Raw genomic sequence first — 25076 nt, forward strand, 5'->3', positions numbered from 1 at the left:
TTTCTTCTAACACAACATTATTACACCCTAGCTGAGCTTCTGTACTAAATTTGAACATTTTCTGTTCATTTGTTCTCGATAAAGTTGAGAAAACGCTAAAAAATTCTGGAAAAACGCAGATTTTGGGCGTATCTTTGGAAAATTTTCCAAATCCGTTCTTAGTGTGCCTCTAAAGGGCCAACTGAACATACCTACCAAATTTGAACGTTTTTAGTCCGGTAGATTTTTAGTTCTGCGAGTGAGTGAGTGAGTCAGTCAGTCAGTCAGTCAGTGAGTGCCATTTCGCTTTTATATATATATAGATAGTATATTATAAGAGCTTCTTCTGTTTTACATTCATAGAGCCTAGAATCTACAAACTCTGATAACACCTATTACTTTAACCTCAAATATACAAATATATTATTCAAAATAAATAATGTAGGGTACAATGTATTGCAGAAACCGTTGTGTACAATAATTATTGATAAAAAAAACGTTATATACTCAGCATAATTTTTTTACATGATTGACATCTAACGCTTCAAAGCATTCAGCAGTCAAGTCTCTACTCCTTGAAGTATATAAACATCACTCAACTTTTGTCAGTTTTACAGTGATTGTAATGTATTAAACTTGTAAGGTTTGTGCATATTATAGTAAAATACTAAACACCAGCTTTAAACAATTTTTCACTACAGATATAACTGCTTCTGGGCTTTATGACGAACGTTTATGAAGTCAAATACGATATCCGCTTCCGCTATATTCTAAATATTTGAATAAAATGTATTATGATTATAAAAACTCATAAAACATGAAATATTATTGTTACAAGATTTGTTCGTTGACTGTTTATAATACCACACCTCCATCACCACGAGAGAAAAAGTAAATATGCCCTTGAACCGCTCTGCAACCTCCACACTATAGGTAGCCTATAGAACATCTTCAACCAACCGTTCAATATCCGTGCCAACCTTCAAAATTCATGGTTTCTGAATAATTATGGACTGTGATTTCTCAATCTTGACCAACACACCACAATTAGCAAGGTAAAGGTGAATTGTATAATAACAATTGATAAATAATGATAATTTTGCAAGTCTAAGTGCCGGTTGCACAAAAGCCGGTTAAGTTTTAATCGTGATTAATTCCACGAGAACCAATCAGAGAAACCGTCTTTTCAAAAAAGCCTTCTCCTATTGGTTCTCGTGAAATTAACCAGTATTACAATTTAATCGGCTTTTGTGCAACCAGGTCTAAGTCTTCAACTTTTTAAAAAGATGTAAATTACAAGATAACTAAAAAAATTAATTAAAAAACTCGAGCAATCAAGATAATACTTACTGTAATTACAATTTCTCTCGTCTGATTCATCGTTACAATGCACCATTTGATCACAATGCAACTTTTTTCTAATACATACTCCATTGTCACACTTAAACATGCCTTCTTTGCAAGCTGTAATCATGCAAATTGACGCAAACAATTAGATATGATTAATAATAAAATAAGTAATTGGACGAAATCAGGAAGTGCTAAATAAACAAAATCAAAACACACACCACTCGTCAATTGCCAAAAATAAAAGGGTTATCTGTTTGAATAATTGGATAAATATATTATTATCCAATGAGTTGATGTATAGATCCAAATAATACTATTCCTATTAGTGAAAAATTGGATAATTCAAAGAAACTATCATACGAGCTTGGTACTCATGATTTGATTGAATCATAGACCATATTAGAATATATATGAACATGATCATGGATTGCATGAGTTACATAAGTTGAATATTTATCCTGATCTCATTTGCCTCAAAGAAACCAAAACCTCGTGGTTTTCACGTGGGATACTTTCCTTATTTGAGTTTTATAAGCAGATATAGGCATAGATAAACAATAGCATAAGCATAGGGCGTTTATGTCGCAACTTTTACTGTTATCTCAAGCCGAAATACAACGTAGTTCTTCCCCGTGAAGCTGTGTGACGCTGGTAGTCTCTCATATTGTGCCGTTCATACACTCTCACCCCAACAAAACAGTAAAAATCGACAATAATCGACAGTAATCGGCTTGAGTTAACAGTAAAAGTTGCGACATAAACGCCCTATACCATGGGATATCTACTTATGCTATTGTTTCTCTATGATATAGGCTACAAACTACCTTATTTCCATCGATTTATGAATCATTTGTAATACATAGGTACATGAAGATAATGGATTATTCTAGAAAGAATGATGAAGAATTGACGAAAAATGATTGATTAAAAAATAATTTATTTCAAAGCAAGCAATATTACAGAATTAAGACAGCAAGTATTACGGTGAATGAAGCTAGCAGAGGTTTGCTTGAAAACCTGCATGCAAACAAACTAGATTCAAAGACATGCATGAGAAAGCAAAGAAGTTTAGAACTACTAACCTTTGAAAAATGAAAGAAGATCACTTAGTAAGTTACTAGAATTGTTTCCAATGTCAAAAATATTATGAAGTATTCAAGATTTCATATCCATACATTGTTTTTCCATGAATTTATTTTTGTCTATTATAGGCCTGCTATTATTGTATCAATATCATGAGTTTGGAGTAAGACAACTGAATATTTAAATAAAGTCATGTGAAGTGATTTGTAGTAATAATGACGAATTAGAATTAAGCACCGCACACACACACACAACTATTTTTGTTTGTACGGTATATTGCCGTCCTTATACCAAACTATTAGATTAAACATTTGATGTATGTCCAGTTCCGTTTAATCTGATAGAATTTATAAGGATGGCAAAATATCGGACGAACAAAAATCGATGTGTGTGTGTGTAGGGCTTTACTGTATTCGCTGAATAGATTTATCCATAAAGAGTGATTATTCGCATAGAACCAATCGAATGAGTAAATTTCATGTTACTTTATGAATTAATCCAAAATTAATTATCATTCACCTAGGGCTATAACATGACACTACATTTAACGCTAAACTACGTTTACTTGTAGATATGGTTGCATTTAACATACTGTGTTTCATAAGGGGTTTGAACGAACGGCTAACATTTCTCTGTATAAACCGAGTACAGTATCTGCATACTGGCCTTAGTAAAATCATAAAAATATTATAATACATAACTTTTCGTATTTTAACATTTGGAGAGCTACAAATAATATTATGATTCTCAATTCTATAATGATCGAAATTGATAGTACTAGTTTATTTTGAGATAGATTTGAAGATGTCATTTTGAGATTGGAAGTTGAAAGCATCGACACATAGAAAATTCATCCACAATGGAGACGAAAATGTATGGCAGTGATAATAGAAAACCTATTAGAGACCAATACTAGAAATCCAGAGGTGCCTGTACAAATAAGAAGTGAACAGAATAACGAAGATTCGATAAGAGAAAATTGGAAACTTAATTTAGTTGATAATAAACATGATTATGCGATTCAGATGGCGACTTGGAAAATATGCTTGATAAATGCATAGCCTTTTTAAAGAAATTGTATGAGAAATGAGGAGACACCAAAAAAATATAGGCCAGATTAAAAATAGGAAGTAGAACGTTAGTACAACATGAAACACACAATTTGTAATTTACCGGGTGTTTATGATGATGTACTATAAGTGTTCTATGTGCCCTCCATTTGAGACTCGGATGATATCTAGACGGTAGCCGAATTCATCCCAGACTGGTCGCAAGATGTCTGCCTCCTCGGACTGTAGCTACTGCATCAGTTATCCTGGTTTCTAGCTTCTCAATATCAAGTGCTGAGGGAGGAACAACGTTAAAGATCGTGTTTATGTTCCTCCATTAGCACTTGATATTGAGGAGCTAAAAACCAGGATAACTGACGCAGTATCGACAGTCCGAGAAGACATCTTGCGGACATTCTGGGATAAATTTGGCTACCGTCTAGATGTCGTCCGAGCATCGAAAGGAGGGCACATAGAACACGTATAATATATAATCATAAACTTGATAGTTATGTGGGTAATTTGATGTAAAATTGGTTTGTGTACACCATTTTTTTTAAATAAATATAACTCTTTTTTAAACACCCGGTATTTGAAGAGGAAAAACTGAACAGAGACTGAGGAATGAGAAGCAAGACACAAAAAATGTGTGAAGCAAGTGAAATGAGAATTGGTGAGAATATTGTTGCTAAGAACATTGAAATTTGCATGGAATGTCATCATATTTGAAGAAATAATTCACAAAAATAAGAGGACAGACACACTACATATCTAGAGAAAATGTTATGTAACAACACAGTGTACGGTGGTATTATTGAATAGGGAAGCAACACTGATTTGGCAGAAGTTATGCTAATAGTTGAAATAGAAACTGATAAAAAGATGTTACTGAACCCATAGGTGATTTTCTACGATAAGACATTGATTTCTACTTAGAAGACATCATAACGATAACAGAAGTGAATAAATTGACAGACAAAGACAAAGTTGTAAAGAAATATGATACGCGAGTTAATTGAGAAACACACAGAAGAGAGCTGAGAATTTTTTAAAGGACGATACCAACATAGACTGACAGAGAAAGACGTGATTACAAAGATTTTTTGTGATGGAAATTTTTTTGAAAGGACGATACCAACATAGACTGACAGAGAAAAACGTGATTACAAAGATTTTTTGTGATGGAAATTTTTTTGAAAGGACGATACCAACATGGATTGAGAGAGAAAGACGTGATTACACAATTTTTGTGATGGACAGTGAAATGCAAACTTACAGCAATTTTTCTCATCAGATCCATCAGGGCACTGTACATGGCCGTCACACCAGAACTTACTATCGATGCAGTGGCCATTGCTACACTTGTGTTCGCAATTTTGAGAATACACTAAAAATTAATCAAAATTAGCGAAATAAACTAATGAACAACTACTAGCCTTCCACATGAGAAACAAAACTAATCACTAATAATGCAAGTAGACTTAATTATTTTCAGACAATATTCAGAGTAGTAATGCAAGTAGACTCAATTATTTTCAAACAATATTCAGATTATCTCCTAATGAAACATCCAGATGAAAATGAATTCGAAGAGAAATTATGGTATTACTGAATTGTTTATTTTTATTCTTGAACTGTAAAAATATTATTTTTTTAAATATCTCTGACATAGGTTACATGACAGAGAAAATAAATAGTAAGAATAAAATTCTTCCTCAACCCCTTCACCTTATAGAGGGCAAGAAATCATCCAGATAAATCAGTTGTTATGTCTTACCGATAGCATACTATCCTTTCCGATTGTACAACCTACATCTTCTATTCAATACAAATTATTAGAAAACCAACAATGACCAGTTTTAGATTAAATACGTAGCCAACTTAGAACTTGTAAAATAAAATTGATTACCGTACTCCATCAAAATTCAATGAATAAGAGCCGTTTGCAAAGTTCCAGTTTAAACTAAATTTCATTTTAAAGTGGATTGAATCAGTATCAAGTCTCGTTTGTTATAATGTGTTTCATTTTGAGTTTCAGCCACCAGCTGATTAAATTCAGTTTAAGCTTTGACTGTGCAAACGGCCCTAAATCAATTATCATTCGTAAACTGCATAAACATGCTTTAAAAACTCGTGCTGAGTGAGTTGAATAAATTCAAATCTGTCAAAAAACCATTGAGCTTTATTTGAGGATTCAATGAGCTTACCAGGACAGTTGCGCTCATCTGAGTTATCTCCATTGGGGCAGTCATTTTTTCCATCGCACTTCAAGTAATTTGGGATACAGGATCCATCGTTACACTGCCATTCCCTCGACGAACATGCTGCAATACAATTAAAACATAAATTAACATAAACTCAAACTGAAGTTGTCAGTTGTAAAACAGAACTAATAATTTTCAACAAATCATAAGATCCAACATCGACAATCTGTCTACGGTAGTAAACTATACAAAATAGCTTAGATTTTCAACTTACTGTACGGTAGCTTGGGTATTTTTTTTTAATTGAGTGAGGATAATAATGATATCAACATGAGTTTGAGGCTTGTGCGAGGGTAATAGAGACGGATGATGATGAGTGGACCTACAGCTTTAGGTGGGTTCCGAACCACTCAGAAGTGATTTTTAAACTCAGGAATGATATTTAGAGGAGTGGCCAAGCTTGAAACGGGAGTAGCAGTTGCATGGAGCGTAGCCAGCGTAACTTATTGATAGCTTATCAGTTATCACCAATCGCACCCTTATCTCATCTGGATACTTAACATCCATCAAATTTGAATACCGGTAGGTGTGAGGTATGAGAAGGTGAGAAAAGTACAGTACTAATATTTTGATAAGTTTATACGGTAGGAGTTTTACGGACTTTACCAGCAATAGTTAGGTATTTTAGTTATGGTTTGATTACAATTATTATTTGACACAAGTGTAGGCCTGTAGAGATGGCAGAAATTTGTGTCTAAGATTTCATTAAATATTTGTAGCCTAACTACAGTTAATTTAAAATGGCAATTAAATTAAACCTGCAATTGCAACAAAATATTTATATAGATGAATTCTGTAAAATGTGAAATTATTTTTCCGGTACACATGACGGAGCCTACTAGACAGATGAAATCTAGATAACATATTACAGTCAATATTAATATTTTTAATCCATGGGTGCCCACACCCTCACCCACCTAGGGCGGTCCAATCTCATGGACGCACCCCCCTAGATTAATGGGAAAATAGAAATATTCAGCTCCTAAATAGCAATAAAAGGTCATCGGATGTCATAACTTATTTGGGACTCCCCCAAGATTTGATTTTGAACCGCCCACCCCAAAAAAAGTTGATGGATGCAGTCTGCTTACTCGACCCCCTCCCTTCCGTTTAATCAATAATTTAAATCAATCACTATTCGACACATTTAGAAATGTAATTTGTTTTAAAGAATAGAGAACCTAAATGTAGAGGCCTATAGTACAACATAATCATCATATATACAGAAGCCTACTTACTCAATTAAAAAATAACTGAGAATACAGAATATCAATAAGGATACAGTTGTAAATAAAAAAAACTTACTCTGGAATTAAATTCATCAGAGTCAATATTGATTAAGATTCAGACCAAAGACATATAAAATAAACCAACCTAACCTCAAAAATGCGCTAGCATGCGGTAAGTCTGGAGTCAGCTGATCTGATCTAAGTTTAGATCAGCTGAATGTGGCTGTCAGTGCCACCTGCTGGATATAATTCATACTATTTGATATTGTCACGAATATTTGAATTGTTTTCAATTTTCAGTAGACCTATTAAGGTAGACGCAAACAGATCGTCATCGGACGGACGGCACGGATCGGACGATTAGATTTGATGCATGGTTTTCAATTGGAGTGCGCATACCTATACGGATGCGGATAGGTATGCGCACTCTAATTGAAAACAATGCATCAAATCTAATCATCCAATCCGTCCGATGCGTCCGATCTGTGTGCGTCTACCTTTATACAGTTTACAGCAACAACATAATATTCCTCGAATATGTATACCATCAACTATCTTTTCAAAACCACCCCGAGATTGATTTTCCCATTAAAGTTAAAGGAAGATGAAAAACTTGAGACCTTGCTAAGTTGCTGAAAATTCTCATAATATCTAGTACGATAGGCCTATCCCACTAAAAAAAGTGTGATGAATAAAATACTGTGAAAAAAAACAATTGCAGAACAAATGTGTAACTCGTAAGTAATAGTAGTTTGATAATCTATATATGTCATTGTTATTGTATTACTACTTTACAATGACAATACTGAATCAGTTTCTAAATTTGGGTTGATTCTCCACATCTCTTAGTGCTGGGCGGACAAGAGCCTATTAAATTTTAATCATGATTAAAATCTACAAGAACCAATCAGAGATGCCTTAGTTTCGAAAAAACATTCTCTGATTGATTCTCGTGGTATTTAATTATGATTAAAACTTGACAGGGCCTCAGGGTATCGAACAACCGGGCCTCAGTGGAAGGCTTTCATAGGAAAACCAGGCTGGGACACCATTGAGACACTGGATTTTGGTGTCCGGACGGACACATGATTTTAGTGTCCAGCTGATGTCCCAGTAGCTCGCTTTACACACGTAAGCCAATGGTGTCTCACTGCTAACCCACCGGTGTACCTGGCTGGTATCCTAGTGTAATACGAGCCTTGTGAGAGGCTAGCTTCACAAGTGAGGCCGGCCGATGCTCCTTCATTAGCTCAATCTTGGTGTCAAATCGAGTCAATAAGCGTTAGTTCTTATGACGCTTATTACACCAAGGACATAAGATTTTTGAGTCTCAGAGGTGTCTCAAGTGAAACATCAGACGGATACTACAATCTTGTGTCTTGTCTGGTGTCCCTAGTCTGATAAGCGTCATCAAAACATATTCCCCGCGACTTCTGTGGAAACTACGAGTGGAAGGAAGAAGGGGTACACAGTAATTTTCGAGTCTCACTGGCATCCCAAACTGGTATCCTAACATAATACGAGCCGAAACACTTGGTGCCGGTTGCACAAAAGCCGGTTAAATTTTAATCGTGATTAATCCCACGAGAACCAATCAGAGAAGCCGTCTCATCAAAAAGGCCTTCTCTGATTGGTTGTCGTGAAATTAATCACGGTTAAAATTTAACCGGATTTTATGCAACCGGCACTTGGACCTAGAATGTAATAACTAATTATTGTTTAGAGTGATCACAGGTGCATTTGTGTTACTCTTAATTATTATTATTCTTGAACGACGCAAGTGAAAAGGGTTCTCATGTCATCCAATAATACTTTGAAACTTCCAAGAAAATAGTGTAATAACTTATATCATCAATGTGTTTGTAATCGGAAACGATATCAATATGTTGCATGACAAAAACGTGCCAGTACGGTACCTATATCAAGAAACACCGCATAATATATTCCATTTCGAATCTATTTGTGGTTTGAAACATTCTACAAATAAACAGCATTACACTAGGTACTATTCATGGTTGGAGAACATTCATTGACAGGAATAAGTTTCTTGTAAATATGCATAATGAATTACCTATATGTACAAAAAACAAAGAAATATATTGTGAGGATGTTTCCCAATTCCACGATGACAAACAATGTGGAAACGCTCGAATTTGATCTCCACTCTCTCCGATAGTTGTCGATCGATTATCAAAAATCCTCATGCCTTATTGTGAGGATATTAAAAGATGTTGGTTTTCTATGAAACCAAACCTCGTAAATCGGCCAAAATGTGACAAGGTATGGAGCAGAGAATTGCTCAAATAAAATTAGCTCACTAGATAGATCGATCAACTATTGTGGAGATCTTAGGCTAACTCCAACATTTGTCAACATAAAAATGCATCGACATATCTTAAAGATATCTAACGGATATATTCATAGAACCTTATTTCTGCCAATAGATTTTTTGTCTTGAAATAGTAGAGTGTTGTTGATTAAAAAATTTCCGTTTTCCGAGGTGAACTATTGATAATACAATAAAGAGATAATAAAGATGTACCGTACATAATAAGGAGATAAAATACCGTACCGGCATGCATTCAATCCTCTTATGTAAAAACATAATTGAATCAATGAATATATACACCATATTCAAATACAATAAAAATCAGTGACATATTACGTGTTAAGGTGTTTTCTATTTCAAATTTCAGATTGCATTTTATTACTCAATTTTGAAAGCAAGTAACATTATCAAGCATGCATTATTCTACAAGGCTTTCATGAATGATCCAAGCAGTTATTTGAAAAATTATCGATACTATTATTACTAATCGCACAAGCAGATTGGAGAGAGAAAGAAGCAGTACTCACGACACCCCTCTTCGTCAGCCTCATCCTCAGGACAGTCAACCTTCTGGTCGCACCGCGTCATCACCGAGATGCAGTGGCCTGACGTGCACATGAACTGGCCTTCTGGACACACGTGTGACCCTGACGCACGCCACATGCCACACGCCACGTCACGCCACGCCACGCCACGCCATCACCCAATCACAAGCATCAGTATGTTAGTCAGGCAAAGCATCAGCCGCATTTCGATTACAACGTTACAGCAATGTTATAATAAAGGTAGGACTGGTGAGGTAGTTCTTGTTTGAAATGAGACAAGTTTCGGAGAGATCTCTTGGAAAATGTTTGAAAATTATTTCTGTGTAAAGTCCTTTCAGAAATTATTGAGTTTGATTGAAAGGATAAAATTAAAATTCATTTTCAAGCTTGTGACATTTATAGCAAGATCGATTTCAAACTTTTCCAGCAAACTATAAATCTCAATTGGGAAGATACAAGCTTAGAAGAGGTGCTGAATAATCTTCAAATCACTTTTGCTTTTATTTTATTCTTTTGAAAAAGGGAATTTTAAACGATCAGATTTTTAACATTAATATTCAACGAGGTTTCCTTCAACTACATCTTCTGGTAAAGTACTTTCGCTATTCTTTAATTCTTCTGAAAAAGGAAAGTTTGAAACAATCAGATTTTGAACATTAATATATTCAATGAGTTCTCATTCTGATGAAGTAATTAAGTGAGTTGATTGAATCCAGCCCACTAATTATTGTAATTTCTGTATTATGAGTATTTAGGGCTACTGCAGAATGGTTGAAAAAATGTGACCACATTTATTTTATAATACTTCATCAAAATTCTTATTCCCACCAAAGTGGAATCAATGGGGCACATAATGGGGAACATAATGGGGCATTATGTAAGACGTCAATTTGACAATTTTGAAGCTTACTTGATTGGACGTTATTTCACCGTTTGCATTATTCAGAATTAAGTAGTTCAGACTTGATTTATGATATTCAATTTGTCTTCATTTGTATTACTTAATTTCATTGAATTTTTCCTTAAGGGCTATTTTTAATATGAATAAAAAAGAAAAAATATTTAAAAGGGCACTTAGATTTTTATTTTTATTTACTTCATTTTATCTTTTTGGAACCACCTCACCAATACCCTTATTATTTTAATTATGTACAGTACAATATTGTTAGTAAGCAAGTAAATGAAGCTTGATGTTGTTAGAGCCCGAAATAAGCACCGTAACGTAATTTCTAAATTAGATGAAGCACCTTTACTCAAAAGTGAAGAAGCTAGGCATCTGAAAGCATGTTATAATGTAACTTAAAATATTACAGGAATAGATACGAATAATACTCTATTAAAGCCTTCACAGTCATGTATGATAGTCAGTATAGACTCCCAAACACTTCAGAATAGAGTGTTCTGAATTCAAAATAGTCGGAATGAGTTCTAGTACGAACTCCAACAACCCTTCCATGATTCAACCCTTTCAAGAGAGTGAAAAGTTCAGTATAGTTACCAAGTGGAGGTAACTTATAGGATGATTATGTAGCCCTTCCGTGAACATTTTTAGAATATAGAAATATATACATCGTGAAAAGGTGCGAACGGACGCATGCGCCACGAACACGAGCAAATCGCTTTTCATCAGCTGATGCTGTGCTTATTATATACGTATCTTACTGTTTCTGTACAAATACAGAACAAGCGCATTCCACTTTTCATCAGTTGATGCTAATCTTATCATATCAGTATTTGGTAGGAAACAGTAAGATACAGATCTAATTAGCCTAACATCAGCTGTTGATGAGTAAAATGAGCGTGTTCGTGGCGCATATGTCTGTACACACCTTAACAACATCAACAACTGAATGGCGACGGCAGCTTACTCTAGAAACTGAAGAGTAGCTTGACACAACCAAATGTTCCTGATATCCAAATCTCGCATTATAATTAACAACATTCTTCTTAACCATGTAGAATAATGTTTGTTTCGGTATATTTTCTATATGCTACAATACTAACAAAGTTTTATTTATTTTCATCAGGACTACGTGAATAAGATGCAGCGAAATACGAATGTCTCTCTAGTAATTACTAGATTGTTTCTGGGTGAAAATGGACTAAATTTCAGTGAAGTTTAATCATAAACCTATTTTGGACTCTTTAAGGGCCGGTTACTGAGCTCGGGATTTAGCTAAAGTTCTAGACTTTTAACAGCTGGAGTCAGAAAATTGGCTTTCCGAAACGGGGCTTAGTCGTAACCATAGTCAAAGTCAGGTTTTAATTAAATTTCGAAAAACTAAAAAATTGAACACAAAATAAAATAAAGATAAAATATTGTAAAGTTTAGATATTTTGAATTATTTGAGAATGTTTCATCTCGTCAAGAAAAAACGTTTCCAATTATAGAAATGAGAAAATAAAGATTATCATAAAAGCTGCGACTGGCTTTCGGAAAGCCAATTTTCTGTCTCCAGCTGTTTAAAGTCTAGAACTTAGCTAAATCCCGAAATCAGAAACCGGCCCTAAATGTTATGTAATGCTATGTAATGTTAATTTGGGAGAGAAATATTACAAGGAGTATCCTTAGTTTTCCTCTCCCGTCAGTGCTTTTTTATAAAAAATAATAAATAAATGACTGTTGAGTGAGAATACCCACTCATATTTCACTTCTAGGCAATCCACCACCACTCCAATCAATTCGAAAAAAAGTTACTACTAAGATTCCACAATCTCCTTTTGCACCAATTTGGAAGTTAAATACATAATCACGATGTTGTGAGGGTGGGTTAGCTAGGAAAGGCAGCCGCAAGAACTGGCCAGCTTGGCTTGGAATGGCAAATTACGAATAAATATTGCATGTCGGCTACTTCAGATAACTTTGATCGTGAAGAAAGTTGCAAGTATATTGTGTTACAGTGGTCGGGGCTGCGGACTGCTAAGTTCAAGCAAACTTGCAAGTTCACTCACTCACTTTAATCTACTCTCTCACACCTAAGCAAGAGAACGTAACCCTATTTTGCTAAGTAAATACGTGATTTGGAAGCACTACAAGAAACCCTTGTTCAAGTAACTAGTATGATTCACACACTTTAATCAAATCCATTGTACCGTTAGTACTCACCACCCCCGTAAACAAAGTCATAGTGCATTCTGGCGACATCAGCACAGGTAGAGCTCCTACACGAATAAAAATTTGTTGATTTCAGCTGATCTATATCAGCTAGTGTTTTTATTGGTGTAAAAGCCCTACCTGTGCTGACGTCACCATCAACCACCTGTCATGCACTAAGGATTTGTTTACGGAGGTAGTGGTGTACTACAACAGCTCTATCACAGATGTGCATTGCAATCTATCCATATATCCTATCAATAATCCCCCAACATTCATCAACAAGTTTATCCACTCACTTCATCTACTCCATTTTTACTCCAATTTAAGATATCATAGACAGTTTGTTATCAATTCTCCCTGTGAAACTCAAACCAAATGATGATCTGATTTTGGAATCACAATAATGGTATGGAAATTCAACAACAATAAATATTACTATTCCATAAAATAATTCTCTGAAGAATGAATATCAATTCGCCCTGTGAAATTCATACAAAATGATGAACTGATTTTGGAATTACGATAATAATATGTAAATTCAACAACAATAACAAGAAATATTACTATTCGATAAGATAATTCTCCGAAGAATGAAAAAGGAGGAATCGCATAAATTGTATTTCCTCTCTCTCTAATCATCCACTTTGGAGAACATTGTAAGAATAATTTTCTGTGAAGAAATAATTTTCTGTTGTATAAATCTGAATTGGAACCGTTTCGGGTGTAAGCCTTTGGTACTTTTCTGTAGGTTTCATTCTGAATGATTAAATAGATAAATTGATTAATTAAATAAAGTATTCTTAATCTCACTAGTATTTCCCTTGTCACTGCCATCGATTTCTACGGGAAAATTTGATCACATTCATAGGAATTGGAAAATACTTTTTATGATATTGCACCCAGCATAATTATATTTTCTTACAAAACATTTGGAAAATAAATAGAACCATGAGATGCATTAATATCAATGGACATTGCTGCGACGCTCAGAAATAATCAATTCTGTGCAAGAAACTTTGGGAGATCGCAAGAAACAAACCGTCAAGTTGATAAGAGACATTGTACTGTCAAGTTGGTTTCAGATTTCATTTTCAAGTTGCACAACGTATGATATTAACTTCGAAGATGAAACAACAAACCGTATGCAAGAAAGTTTAAAACATTTTGATTCGAATTGTAATAACAAATAATCACGGATACATCGATATTAAATTGAAGGTTTCATAATTCCAAAGAGATTCATGTGACAAAATAGGTCTATTCTGCATTTCCCTTCCGAAAATCAGTTCAATCGTATTTTTTTTTTTTTGAATATGACTTGAAGTACCTGCTCCTGGGGCACTCTAGCACAATGAAAATTATTTCAATAAAGCATTAGCATTTCAAGTAACACAATTTCAAAATTATGTATCATGTCACAATTGAGTTTATTGAACAGAATGAATTTGTATGACAGGATCCAGCTCCATCGACAGGATTGTCATGATGGTACTAGTACAGTAGTTTACAAAAGGGACGATTGTCATGATGGTACTAGTACAGTAGTTTACAAAAGGGACAGTTCTGCTCATTGAACAGTACAAATAGTGCAGAAGCCAAATTATCCACCGTACTCCACTATAAGAGAATTAGTTAGGATCACTAGCTTCTTTAGACGTACCACTGAACTGAATATGTTGCGTTAACTTAACAGGATTATTATTCTCTGAGGATTATAATTCACTGGATTAGGCCTGCATACCAGTGAAATTAGTCAACTGTTTTGCCGCATCATACTAATTTAAATTGAAAATTATTGGTGGGTGCCTGTCTATGCTAGGCCGCAGGCGAAATCCAATAGGACCAAGCATACTAGTACGCTAAAGGCTACTCAATTATAATCGTTCCACTGTGCAAATTAATTTTAATTCTCCTGTGTCGGCAGAGTCGTGAACCCTTTGCAGCTGCCGAGTAGTCTCTTCTTAAATTGATTCAATTAACAGCCAGATAGATTCAGAACCGCATCTTATTCGTTGAGAATGGTTATGTTTCATATCCTTTACAAGTGGTGCTGGATATACAGAAGTATCAGCCATATTTTCATTCGGTAAAAATTGAGGCCTCCTGCTAATCTTATAATCATGTTTTTACCTGAATTGTATTTGCATATGAATAAATAAATAAATAAATGATACAAATTCACTATGAACCCCTCTAGACTCGAGTAGGCCTACCGTATCCGATCTATAGCTCTCCTTCCAAAATAAGTAGTCTATGATAATTTTATATTATCAGAGTTTGACCGATTCAGAATGTTATTATGGATGTTTCAAACGTAATATATTGTGAACAATACGCACAATTATTTGATTTCAATAAAGATAACACTTGCAACAGGCATCATGAATCAAATATGACACAACTTAGTATACCAAAGGATACTTTATCATCCACGCAGGGAGTATATTCTTTATATCTATTACTGTTACAATATTATTTTGTGAATATGTCTTTTTTGATGGATAAATTGAATTTGAATTTGAAAAAAGAGAATTTTACAGTTTTATTTAGTCACAAGAGCTTGATCAGGTAAGAGTTCTAACTTGTAATTCTACTTATAATCACTACTTCAATACTAATCTACTTATAATCACTTCAATAATCACTTATCACTTAATCACTTCATAATCCACTTCTTATAATCTACTTCAATAATAACTTTTGAAGCATAGACAAGCCTTCTAGGAGCCTATGTTACTCACTCATGTTATGCGTGTGATGAAAATTGAAATAAATGAATGTATGTTCGTTGAGTGAACTCAACAGCTAAATAGTGAGAAATAAATACAAAATATCAGGGACTGCAATGTTAACGATATAAATATTCTGTTTGAAAAAATATAATCTTTTCATAATAACATTTACTAATAATAGCTCAAGCAACACGTTCATTTTATATTTCAATTCTCCACAGAAATACTATTCATCAAGAATGAATGTATTAAAAATGATGAAACAAACACATTTCTATACGTACACACGTAAGTAAATCAGTTCTTACAATGAATAAGAACATCTACAAGACTTAACCTATTTCGGACTATGTGTAACTTTATCTAACTTGGGAGAGGAATAGCACAAGGTTACCTTATTTTTTCTCTCCATATCATTTTCATTATGTACTTATTCTATGAATCAATGGAGATAATCAATAAATCTTGATACCTTCAACAAAAAGATTACAGACATTTGCTAGTCTTGTGTCATTAAAATAACTTCATCTATTATAAGACATGATAAACGACAAATGAAGACTTGTATTAGAATACAGTAATTTTGAAATTGAATCTACATAACATGTAACTCATGTCTCATGTAACATGTACTCAGTACTGTAATGCATCAAACAATATTATTCAGTAGGCTCGGCCTAGTCGCCTAGTGAAGCTTGAGAGGAGTCAGGTTCGCAATATAAGTCGACAAGCACATTAAACGACACGAACTGAGCCGAGAAAGTTTACCCAACTTCACTCAACTTCGCAACTTTATTCGCCGGTGATTTTTCACTACACTGATATCATCGCAAATGCCCGCAAACCCTATTCTACTTGACAAGTAATCGTGTACAAGTTACAAGGGTGACAGAGAGAGCGAGTTTCTCTAGAAGTCGATTGTTCTTGTTCATGAAGAGCTGTGATATTGATTACAGTTCAGATAACAGCATAGAGGGGAAGAAACAAGGTTTTCCTTGAATAGTCAAATTGAAACTAATGGAACCAGTTGAGAAGAAAGCGGAAAACGTGAAAAAATGAAATGTTGATGAAGAGGGGTGATAGAAATATGGTTGTATTCATTCAAGACGACTGTTGATAATAGAAAACAGCACCAAATTGAATGAAACTGAATAGAACAAAAAGGCTATCTCCTATTAGAAGTTTTAGGCCCGGTTGCACAAAAGCCGGTTAAATTTTAACCGTGATTAACTTTACGAGAATAAATCAGAGAAGGCATTATTGAAAAGACAGCTTCTTTAAATGGTTCTCGTGGAATTAATCACGGTTAAAATTTAACCGGCTCTTGTGCAACCGGCGCTTGGATTCCCACACAAATCTACTACATCTATTGCAGATCTATTGTATAACTAATTTAGTACTTTATTTGCCAAATATGCATATATTAAAAAAATTTAGTACTGTAGATCTGTTGTAGATCTATTGCTCATTTATTTATTTATTTATTCATTCATTTATTTATAGCTCCATTCAAATTGAATCAGACCTATTTTTCTTATTTTGAACGGATCCTAACATTGTCTAAAACCGTTGACCGTGAATAAAGGATCCTCCACAGTAGTTTGTTAGTTACATAAAAATGATACAATACAACTTTATAAAACTGTATTCAATATCTGTCGGTATCATACATTTATCAAAAATCTATTGTCTATAGATATTATGCAGCACCAGTTACAATGGCGCACCAGTCATCTACCAAATTATCCTAGACTAATGAGTATAGCCGGATGCCGGAGTAGGTGAGAAGATGTCTGTGCCAGAGAATAATAGAGAATAAGCTACACCTCTATCATAATACCTGTTGTAACATAGTGGTAGAAAGGTGTGTGTATGAGGATGGAATGAAAGCTACTGTACACCTTCTCGTGCAATATTGTTGTCGAGGTGTTTGGTGTAAGATGCACCCGGCTATTGTGACATTCACTACAATCTGTCAGCGTCAATACAATGGGAAGCATTGGTGGTTATTGATGAGGAATGCTGACAGTAAGGGAGCCGGCTGCCGGGCACACAGCACCACGGAACAGCTGCTAGCAAATCGCGAAATCCCGGGCTCTGGGGATCAGCAGGATAGTATTGTGATACAATGATTAATGATGCCGAGAAACGAACACACGAACTGAGACAACATCATGTAGAAGATTTAGGCCTCAAGCGAACATCTCGCCTCCGTTCTGACTACACTTTGTTGCTGCGTATCACACGATGAATTGTGCTTTGCCTGCGTAAACATGGTGTTTGCAAACTGCAAAGAAGGTGTTTTGATCAATGAGAGGGACATAGTCTTGGTTGTAGGGGATATGAGGTGCTTGCATAGATTAAGAGAATAGAAGTTGCCCATTATTATAATCTGAAAAAGAGAATAATCTTTAGGGTATTCATATATTAAGGTATATTTTTCTGAGATGAAAAACTTTGGATTGAAGAGACTGAAGTTAGAATTAAAGGTGAGATATACCGTAGACTAAGTTGTGAGAGAATTTAGGTTGTGGTGGACATATATATGGTTCTTGCTAAGATTGATAGAACAAAAATTGATTATATTATACTACTGTATCATTATAATTCAGTAAAAAACTTGGGTGTATTATAGAATTGAAGGGACTAGCGTTGGAATTAAAGGAGATATACGGTAGACTATAACGTTGATGTGAGAGGGACAGACGACAGAGTGGCAGTTAAATGTGAATTTGACAACAATAAAACTGTGTTTTTTCAAGTGACAGTACAGTATTGTAACCGAGGAACTGTGTGGTGCATCCCAAGTTTGAGAGAACAGAAACTCTCTAATATAAGCCATATATTAATAATGACATATATTTTACCATTATTCTAGCCTGGTAGAGAACCTGAGGCGTTTTCAAGAATGAATGGGGCAGAAGAAAAGATAAGATAGATTATGTGATATTATACTACATACTTATTTCAAAATAACCATTCAGATTTTGACTCTTAATGAAGAAACTCCAATCTTTCATTGTATTCTCACCTCTTTCAAGAGGTACAGTAGGAAAAAATGTCATGGGCGTTGAAAATGAAAATGAAAAAATCTTTATTAGGCGGAATTGGGAAAAAGAAAAATTTGATAGAAAACTATCGTTGTTAGTTATTCCTCAGGATTAAAGAAAGAATTATGTGAAAATTGAACTAGATTCATCCCAACAAAGAAAAAAGGAATAATAGAAGGCCTGTTCCATTTTATATTGTACCCCAGTATTGCATTGTTCAAGTGAATTTAAATAGGAAAAATGTGACTAGAAGAAGTGGGTTCAAATGCCGCCATTAACATAAAACAGCAACCAGCAGATTGAAATTCAGCCAAATTTTGGGAAATGCAAGTACAATCCCTCCCTCTATCGATGCATCTGCCATTTTACCATGATGAAATGTCAACAATCTTTTACTTTTCAACGAAATTACTTTCGTTTTCAAAATTAAAGCCTACTCATGTTTGAAGAAAGTAACCAATTAAAACAGCCCAAAATTAGAAAAAAATCAATTGTATGCAGCAGGAAATGAACTCTATACCAGGAAATTGGTACTGACGGGAAAAAATTAACGGGCTAATTCAAATGTAGGAACTGGAAAAATTTCAGTTGGTGTGAAAATTTCCGTCACAAATTGGAAATGCAGTTGGCCTATTACAATGATTTCAGTTGTTTACTTTTCATTAAACTCGGCCTCCATGTTCCGATATAATGCCTTTTCTCATTCCAGTTAAAATGGATTTTTCTTCTACGCTACAGGAACATATAGAGAGGAGCGACAGAATTACACGTGGAAAATTAAAAGGACAAAATTTTCATTATTGGACAGAGTTCTACTTTTTTATTCATCAAGAATTAGATTCATTCGTGATAACTGATAAATGATTAGCATCCAATAGGACATTTTTAATGAATGAATGCATGGAGGTTAGTTTTATCAAGAACTAACGATTAAAACATCGAATAATCAAATTACCGGACTATTAGATTGAACGATTTTTCAAAGAGTAATGAGCCTTTCTCGTACAGAAATTGATTCAGTACAATTTATTTGAGTTTCTATGAGAAATTCATTGGAAAAACATACAGAAAAAGTACCTAGTTGTATATGCGACATAGAAGTTGTCAAGTTATTATGGGAATGAAAGAGATGGACTAATTATAAACAACATCAAGACCAAGTCTACAGAGAAATTAGCTCCGCCTACTCTCTCTCCTCATTGGTCAACAGCAAATTTCTCTATTCCACCCATAGGTTATGTACTGGGTCAAATTCTTTCTATTATTCTCGACATTCAAGAGTGTCAACTTTTTTCTTTTAATCGTTCTTCTTCTCAAATGAATAATTCTTTCAATCAAATGACTGTCCCATTTAAAGATGCTACCAAAAATCATAAAGCATTTTTAAAAATACAATTCCAGAACAATACTTTCAAAGGAGACTAGAAAAACACAAGAGACAATAAAAACACGGTTGGAAACCGAAACCAATAAAGTTTTTTTGAATGTTGACTTCCCAATTCCCAATTATAAGCAAATATGGTCCGCAACAGAATTGGTGATTTGACACAACTGTCATAGAACTTCAACGATCTAGCCAGTAGATCAATATAATTTGGAACCTAAATCCGTGTTGGTCCCAGTGAATTCAACCTTCAAAGGGAATCGACCACTGACTTGTGATCTGCTATCAATATAGCAATCGAAAACTGTTTATACGGATACAGAGTGGGCGCCACAAAAATAAACCCCTAATTCCAGATGGATATAGTGGGCTTTATTGCAGTTATTTCACAGCTACATGTGAAAATGACGAAAGAGTTTCTATTTTGAATACAATGTAGGCTGACAAAAGCCGTTGAATATATGGTTATAAAATAGCCGATGGTGGACCGTTCGAGATACGAGAGCCATCAATACTGAGATTATCTTGATCTATATGACAATAAAATTATCTTGATCACTTGATTTGGTATTGTTAAAAGTCGGGGAGGGGAATGAATGAATGGGTGGCGGGAGGGAAGAGAGGTGTGGTGACTGTATGCGAAACGATTCACCTATAGGAATTTAAATTGAAATTTGCAAATGCACAGTCATGTATGAGTTATCGTGCATTGTGTTGCATGATGAATCAGCTCCACAAATTGTCCATGAGTGTTGTTCGTAGACTATGGTGTGGCCAACTCAATCAATAAAAAAGATTTAGTGAATAAATTATTATAGAAATATGATCAAAAAATGAAAACAACCTGCAGTAATCTTGGGGATGTACTGTACTTGAATAGGAAGGTAAATTATTGATGGGATTGATATTTATAATTATAGTTCAATTGTGAGTTTGTGAATTGTAAGACATGAAGCTAGAGATTGAAATAATGGTTGAGAGCCACACTTCATGATTTAGTCACAAAAAATTCAAGATCATTTATCGATGGGAAGGATATGTACAATGATTTCTTTCAAACATATTAGTCAAAAAGAGTGTATCACAATATTCAATTGATGATAAAATACCAAGTGCCGGCTGCACAAAAGCCGGTTAAATTTTAACCGTCATTGATTCCACGAGAACCAATTAGAGAAGCCGTCTTTTAAAAACGCTCTCTCTGATTGGTTCCCGTAAAGTTGATAACGGTTAAAATTTAACCGGCTTTTCTGCAACCGGGCCTTACTATTTTAGTTAAAGGGATTGACGAGATAAGGAGTTTTCCATTTTCGACCGATCTAGTTTAGGAACTAATATGGTTTGTTACATCATTTTAAATCTCAGATTAATTCAAATGAAACAGCGAATCATTATATTTGAATTTGTCTATACTATAGTAGGCTATTATAAGACAAAATAGCAATGCACGGTGCAAAATCCAATAAATGTAGAGTAATAATGTTTTTTTTTGTATTTTTGGGTGATCGTCGATGTATGGAGTCCATTGATGGCCTATCATCAGAGACAAACAACTTACGCTTATCCTTTCTCTATGATATCATTGTACAAACTACGCCTACCGGAACCTCAATTTACATGTTTTGAACCAACACAAAAAAAAGTTTTAAACCTCTCAGAAAATTTATTACAATAAAACATTTTTCATCGTTCCACCAAATGTCAACTTTGCCTAAAGAATATGGAAGTTAATTACAGTAATTTATATAGGAGTTTAACTAGCCCAGGAATTTCTTCAACTAGTTTGTTATTTCTATCCAAAACAAATTAGATATCATTGAATCTTTCCATATACAGTACCTCTGCTCAAAACACATTATATGTCATTGAATCTTCCCATATATCTCTTCCAATTCCTCAATTATGATAACTCCATGAATAGATATGATGAGATAGCAGACGAGCTTCATACTATTAGAGAATGTACATAAGTGAAAGAACATGTAGACCTACAAACAGCAACAAATCAGTTATGCCGAGATTGCAGCAGGGTAGCAAACACGATTAGTACACGTAGAAGGAACTAAACTTATGTACATCAAATTATCCATAATCCTATTTGTGCAAGATGAATGTTGAAAGTCATTCCAAGAATCGAGCAATATATGCATGAGAATGAAGATTCGCGACTCGCACTGACTAACTTGTTATTTTCTCCAGAAACAATAATACGATGGTTTTGAATCTTCACACAGCATATGTGAGCATGGATTAGATGGTATTATCAAAGACAATTTTGAAACTATATTGTCGTATTTAAAAAATAATATCGTATTATCTTTGATATTGTAACGATACGATACTTACATAATACAATAAAATTTTGAAGCTTCAAATTTTCTTTTAGATTTTGGAGTGAGCAATGAATGATATTATCATTGTATTTTTTCTTCAGGGCTACTTTTGCATAAAATATTATTGATTAGTGATTTTCAATCACTTGAAAATGGCATTAGTAGCCGAAACATGTCGTGACGGAATAATTTAAAAAAGGGTACAAAAAGTTTTATATTTTTATTGATATTATCATTGGTCAGTTACGACATATGAGTTCCACTTGGTCAAAATCTAATTTCTCAATGAGTTCCAAAGTATATTATTTATTGGGAACAACGTATTGTCTTTTAATGAAACTTCTGAACCTTCACAACATTTGAATAGACAATAACAAATATGAGTTTGACATGATTATCGTTCGAGAACAATAAGTTGAGAATTAAATGAATTGATGGATGGAATGCGGCGAATGATTTCAAGCATTACTGGGATATTTTCTCCTGTTCACAACTTCACATATGGGAGCCGAGCTTGATCTTTACGGTTATCTCTCAAACAATAAAGATAAATGAGAAAGATATAAGATTGAATCTCAAATCAACTTTAGAGCTCAATTCGACCAATAATCTGAAACCCTTATTGGCCAGGAGCTGAAATGAGATAGGAGGGTTATGAACAGAGTATTATTATATAAAAAGAGCATCTAAACATTCCCAGAGACGAAATTGAGTTTTCTGTCGAACAGAATGAACCTTCAATTGTTTTAGAAAGACCAGGAAGAGAGTGAATATTGTTAGTGAATGACAGTGATCACATCATTGAGTTTACTTCATTCGTCGAGTTTTTGAAACCTTGTTATCGAAATAGAAAAATGATACAACAATGATAGAAAATTCTAATCACAACATAGAAATGATCTTACTGATAGAACATGGTCAAAAAAATATTTGTACCACATTATTTTTATTTTTAATTTGTTCTCAATTCACTCATTTATTTATGATACAAACTAGCCGTCAGGCTCGCTTCGTTCGCCATATCCGTCTAGCGAGGGGGCTCCGCCCCTTGGACACGGACTGTATCGTCCAAAAATGAGATCAGCGGGCTCGCTTCGCTCGCTGCATTTTTCATTTGAGCATGCTTCATTCCATCAGGAAGTCAAAGTACTGAGAAAACGCAGAAAAGCTGAGAAAAACGCTGATTTCGGGCGTATATTTGATGAAATATTAAAGTCACCTCATCTCAAAATTTTTGGACCCTAGCTAATTTTGGGCGTATCTTTGGCGTTATTTCAAATTCCTTCTAACACAACATTATTACACCCCAGCTGAGCTTCTGTAGTAAATTTGAACATTTTCTGTTCATTTGTTCTCGATAAAGCTGAGAAAAAGCAAAAAACGCTAATTTTAGGCGTTTAACGTTATTGCAAATTCCTTCTAACACAAGATTATTACACCTTAGCTGAGCTTCTGTACTAAATTTGAACATTTTCTGTTCATTTGTTCTCGATAAAGCTGAAAAAACGCTGGAAAAATGCAGATTTTGGGCGTATCTTTGGAAATTTTTCCAAATCCGTTCTTAGTGTGCCTCTAAAGGGCCAACTGAACATACCTACCAAATTTGAACGTTTTTGGTCCGGTAGATTTTTAGTTCTGCGAGTGAGTGAGTGAGTGAGTGAGTGAGTGAGTAAGTCAGTGAGTGAGTGCAATTTCACTTTTATACAGTATAATTATATAGATGACAGTAATGTAATAACATTGGTAGATAAAATAATAAGGTAGTCCTTGTGCTATTTTTCTTCCAAATTTGTAGGGGATGACACAGTCCGAGATATGATTATATTCTAACAGTCCCAACAGAGAACCCACTCTTCATACATCGTGGATTCTATGAAAATGCTGGAAGCTTCAAGGTTTAAACTTTTCATTCGACCAGCTCTATGATACATGATAATCAATCACTTTTATTGATAGTTCCATTAACCACCAATTTTAAAAACATAGCCATTTTGCCCCATTTACAACTGCAACTATCTAACAGCAACCATTAAAACGAAGATGGTGGTTTAGAGCCAATGACTCTCCTCAATTATATAGAGAAGAATGGCCTGAAATAGGAGCGAAAAAGTTGTAGAGGAACAGTTCAGCCTTTACGTGACTTGGATCCCGACTAGCCTATAGTCAGCCTCCTCTCTCGTTAGGGCAGCAGGTGTCTGAATTTATCTATGTAATTGAATGAGCCTAGAACAGCCCTCTATTTACAATAAATTACACCTTTTTGTAGTAAAATTCTCTCCAGTCTTCAAAGTATGAGTTTTCCCGATTATGATTATTGGGCGATAGGTTTTTTAAGTTTGTTTTTATAGAACAAAATTATTATCCAAACATTATTATTGTTGACAGATGGAAATTACTGAGATATTGCAATTATTCAAATGCTAATGAATTAATTATTATTATTAATCGAAAGACCAAATTAAATGCTGTAATTCACCCCGAATAATTTTTGAATAGTAGCACTCAACGAATTCCCATCTAGCTGTTTACCCTGTTGTCAATATTTGCAGTAGCAAAGTCTTCGGGGTGAATTACAGCATTTAATTTGGTTTTTCGTTTAATAATAATAATTATTATTATTGTTATAAAATTATTATTATTATTTTTTTGAGT

General features: G+C 34.3%; 1 protein-coding gene across 1 annotated transcript in view; it reads right to left on the minus strand.

The window, feature by feature from the left end:
- LOC111048257 (basement membrane-specific heparan sulfate proteoglycan core protein) overlaps positions 1-25076 on the minus strand; it is a 259916-nt gene that overhangs the window by 151711 nt on the left and 83129 nt on the right. The window contains 3 exon segments of the mRNA XM_039422952.1: positions 1330-1443; positions 4738-4848; positions 5669-5785. Of these exon segments, the coding sequence (XP_039278886.1) occupies positions 1330-1443; positions 4738-4848; positions 5669-5785 (342 nt within the window).

Source organism: Nilaparvata lugens, chromosome 3 (assembly GCF_014356525.2).
Source record: "Nilaparvata lugens isolate BPH chromosome 3, ASM1435652v1, whole genome shotgun sequence".
Classification (NCBI taxonomy): Eukaryota; Metazoa; Arthropoda; class Insecta; order Hemiptera; family Delphacidae; genus Nilaparvata; species Nilaparvata lugens.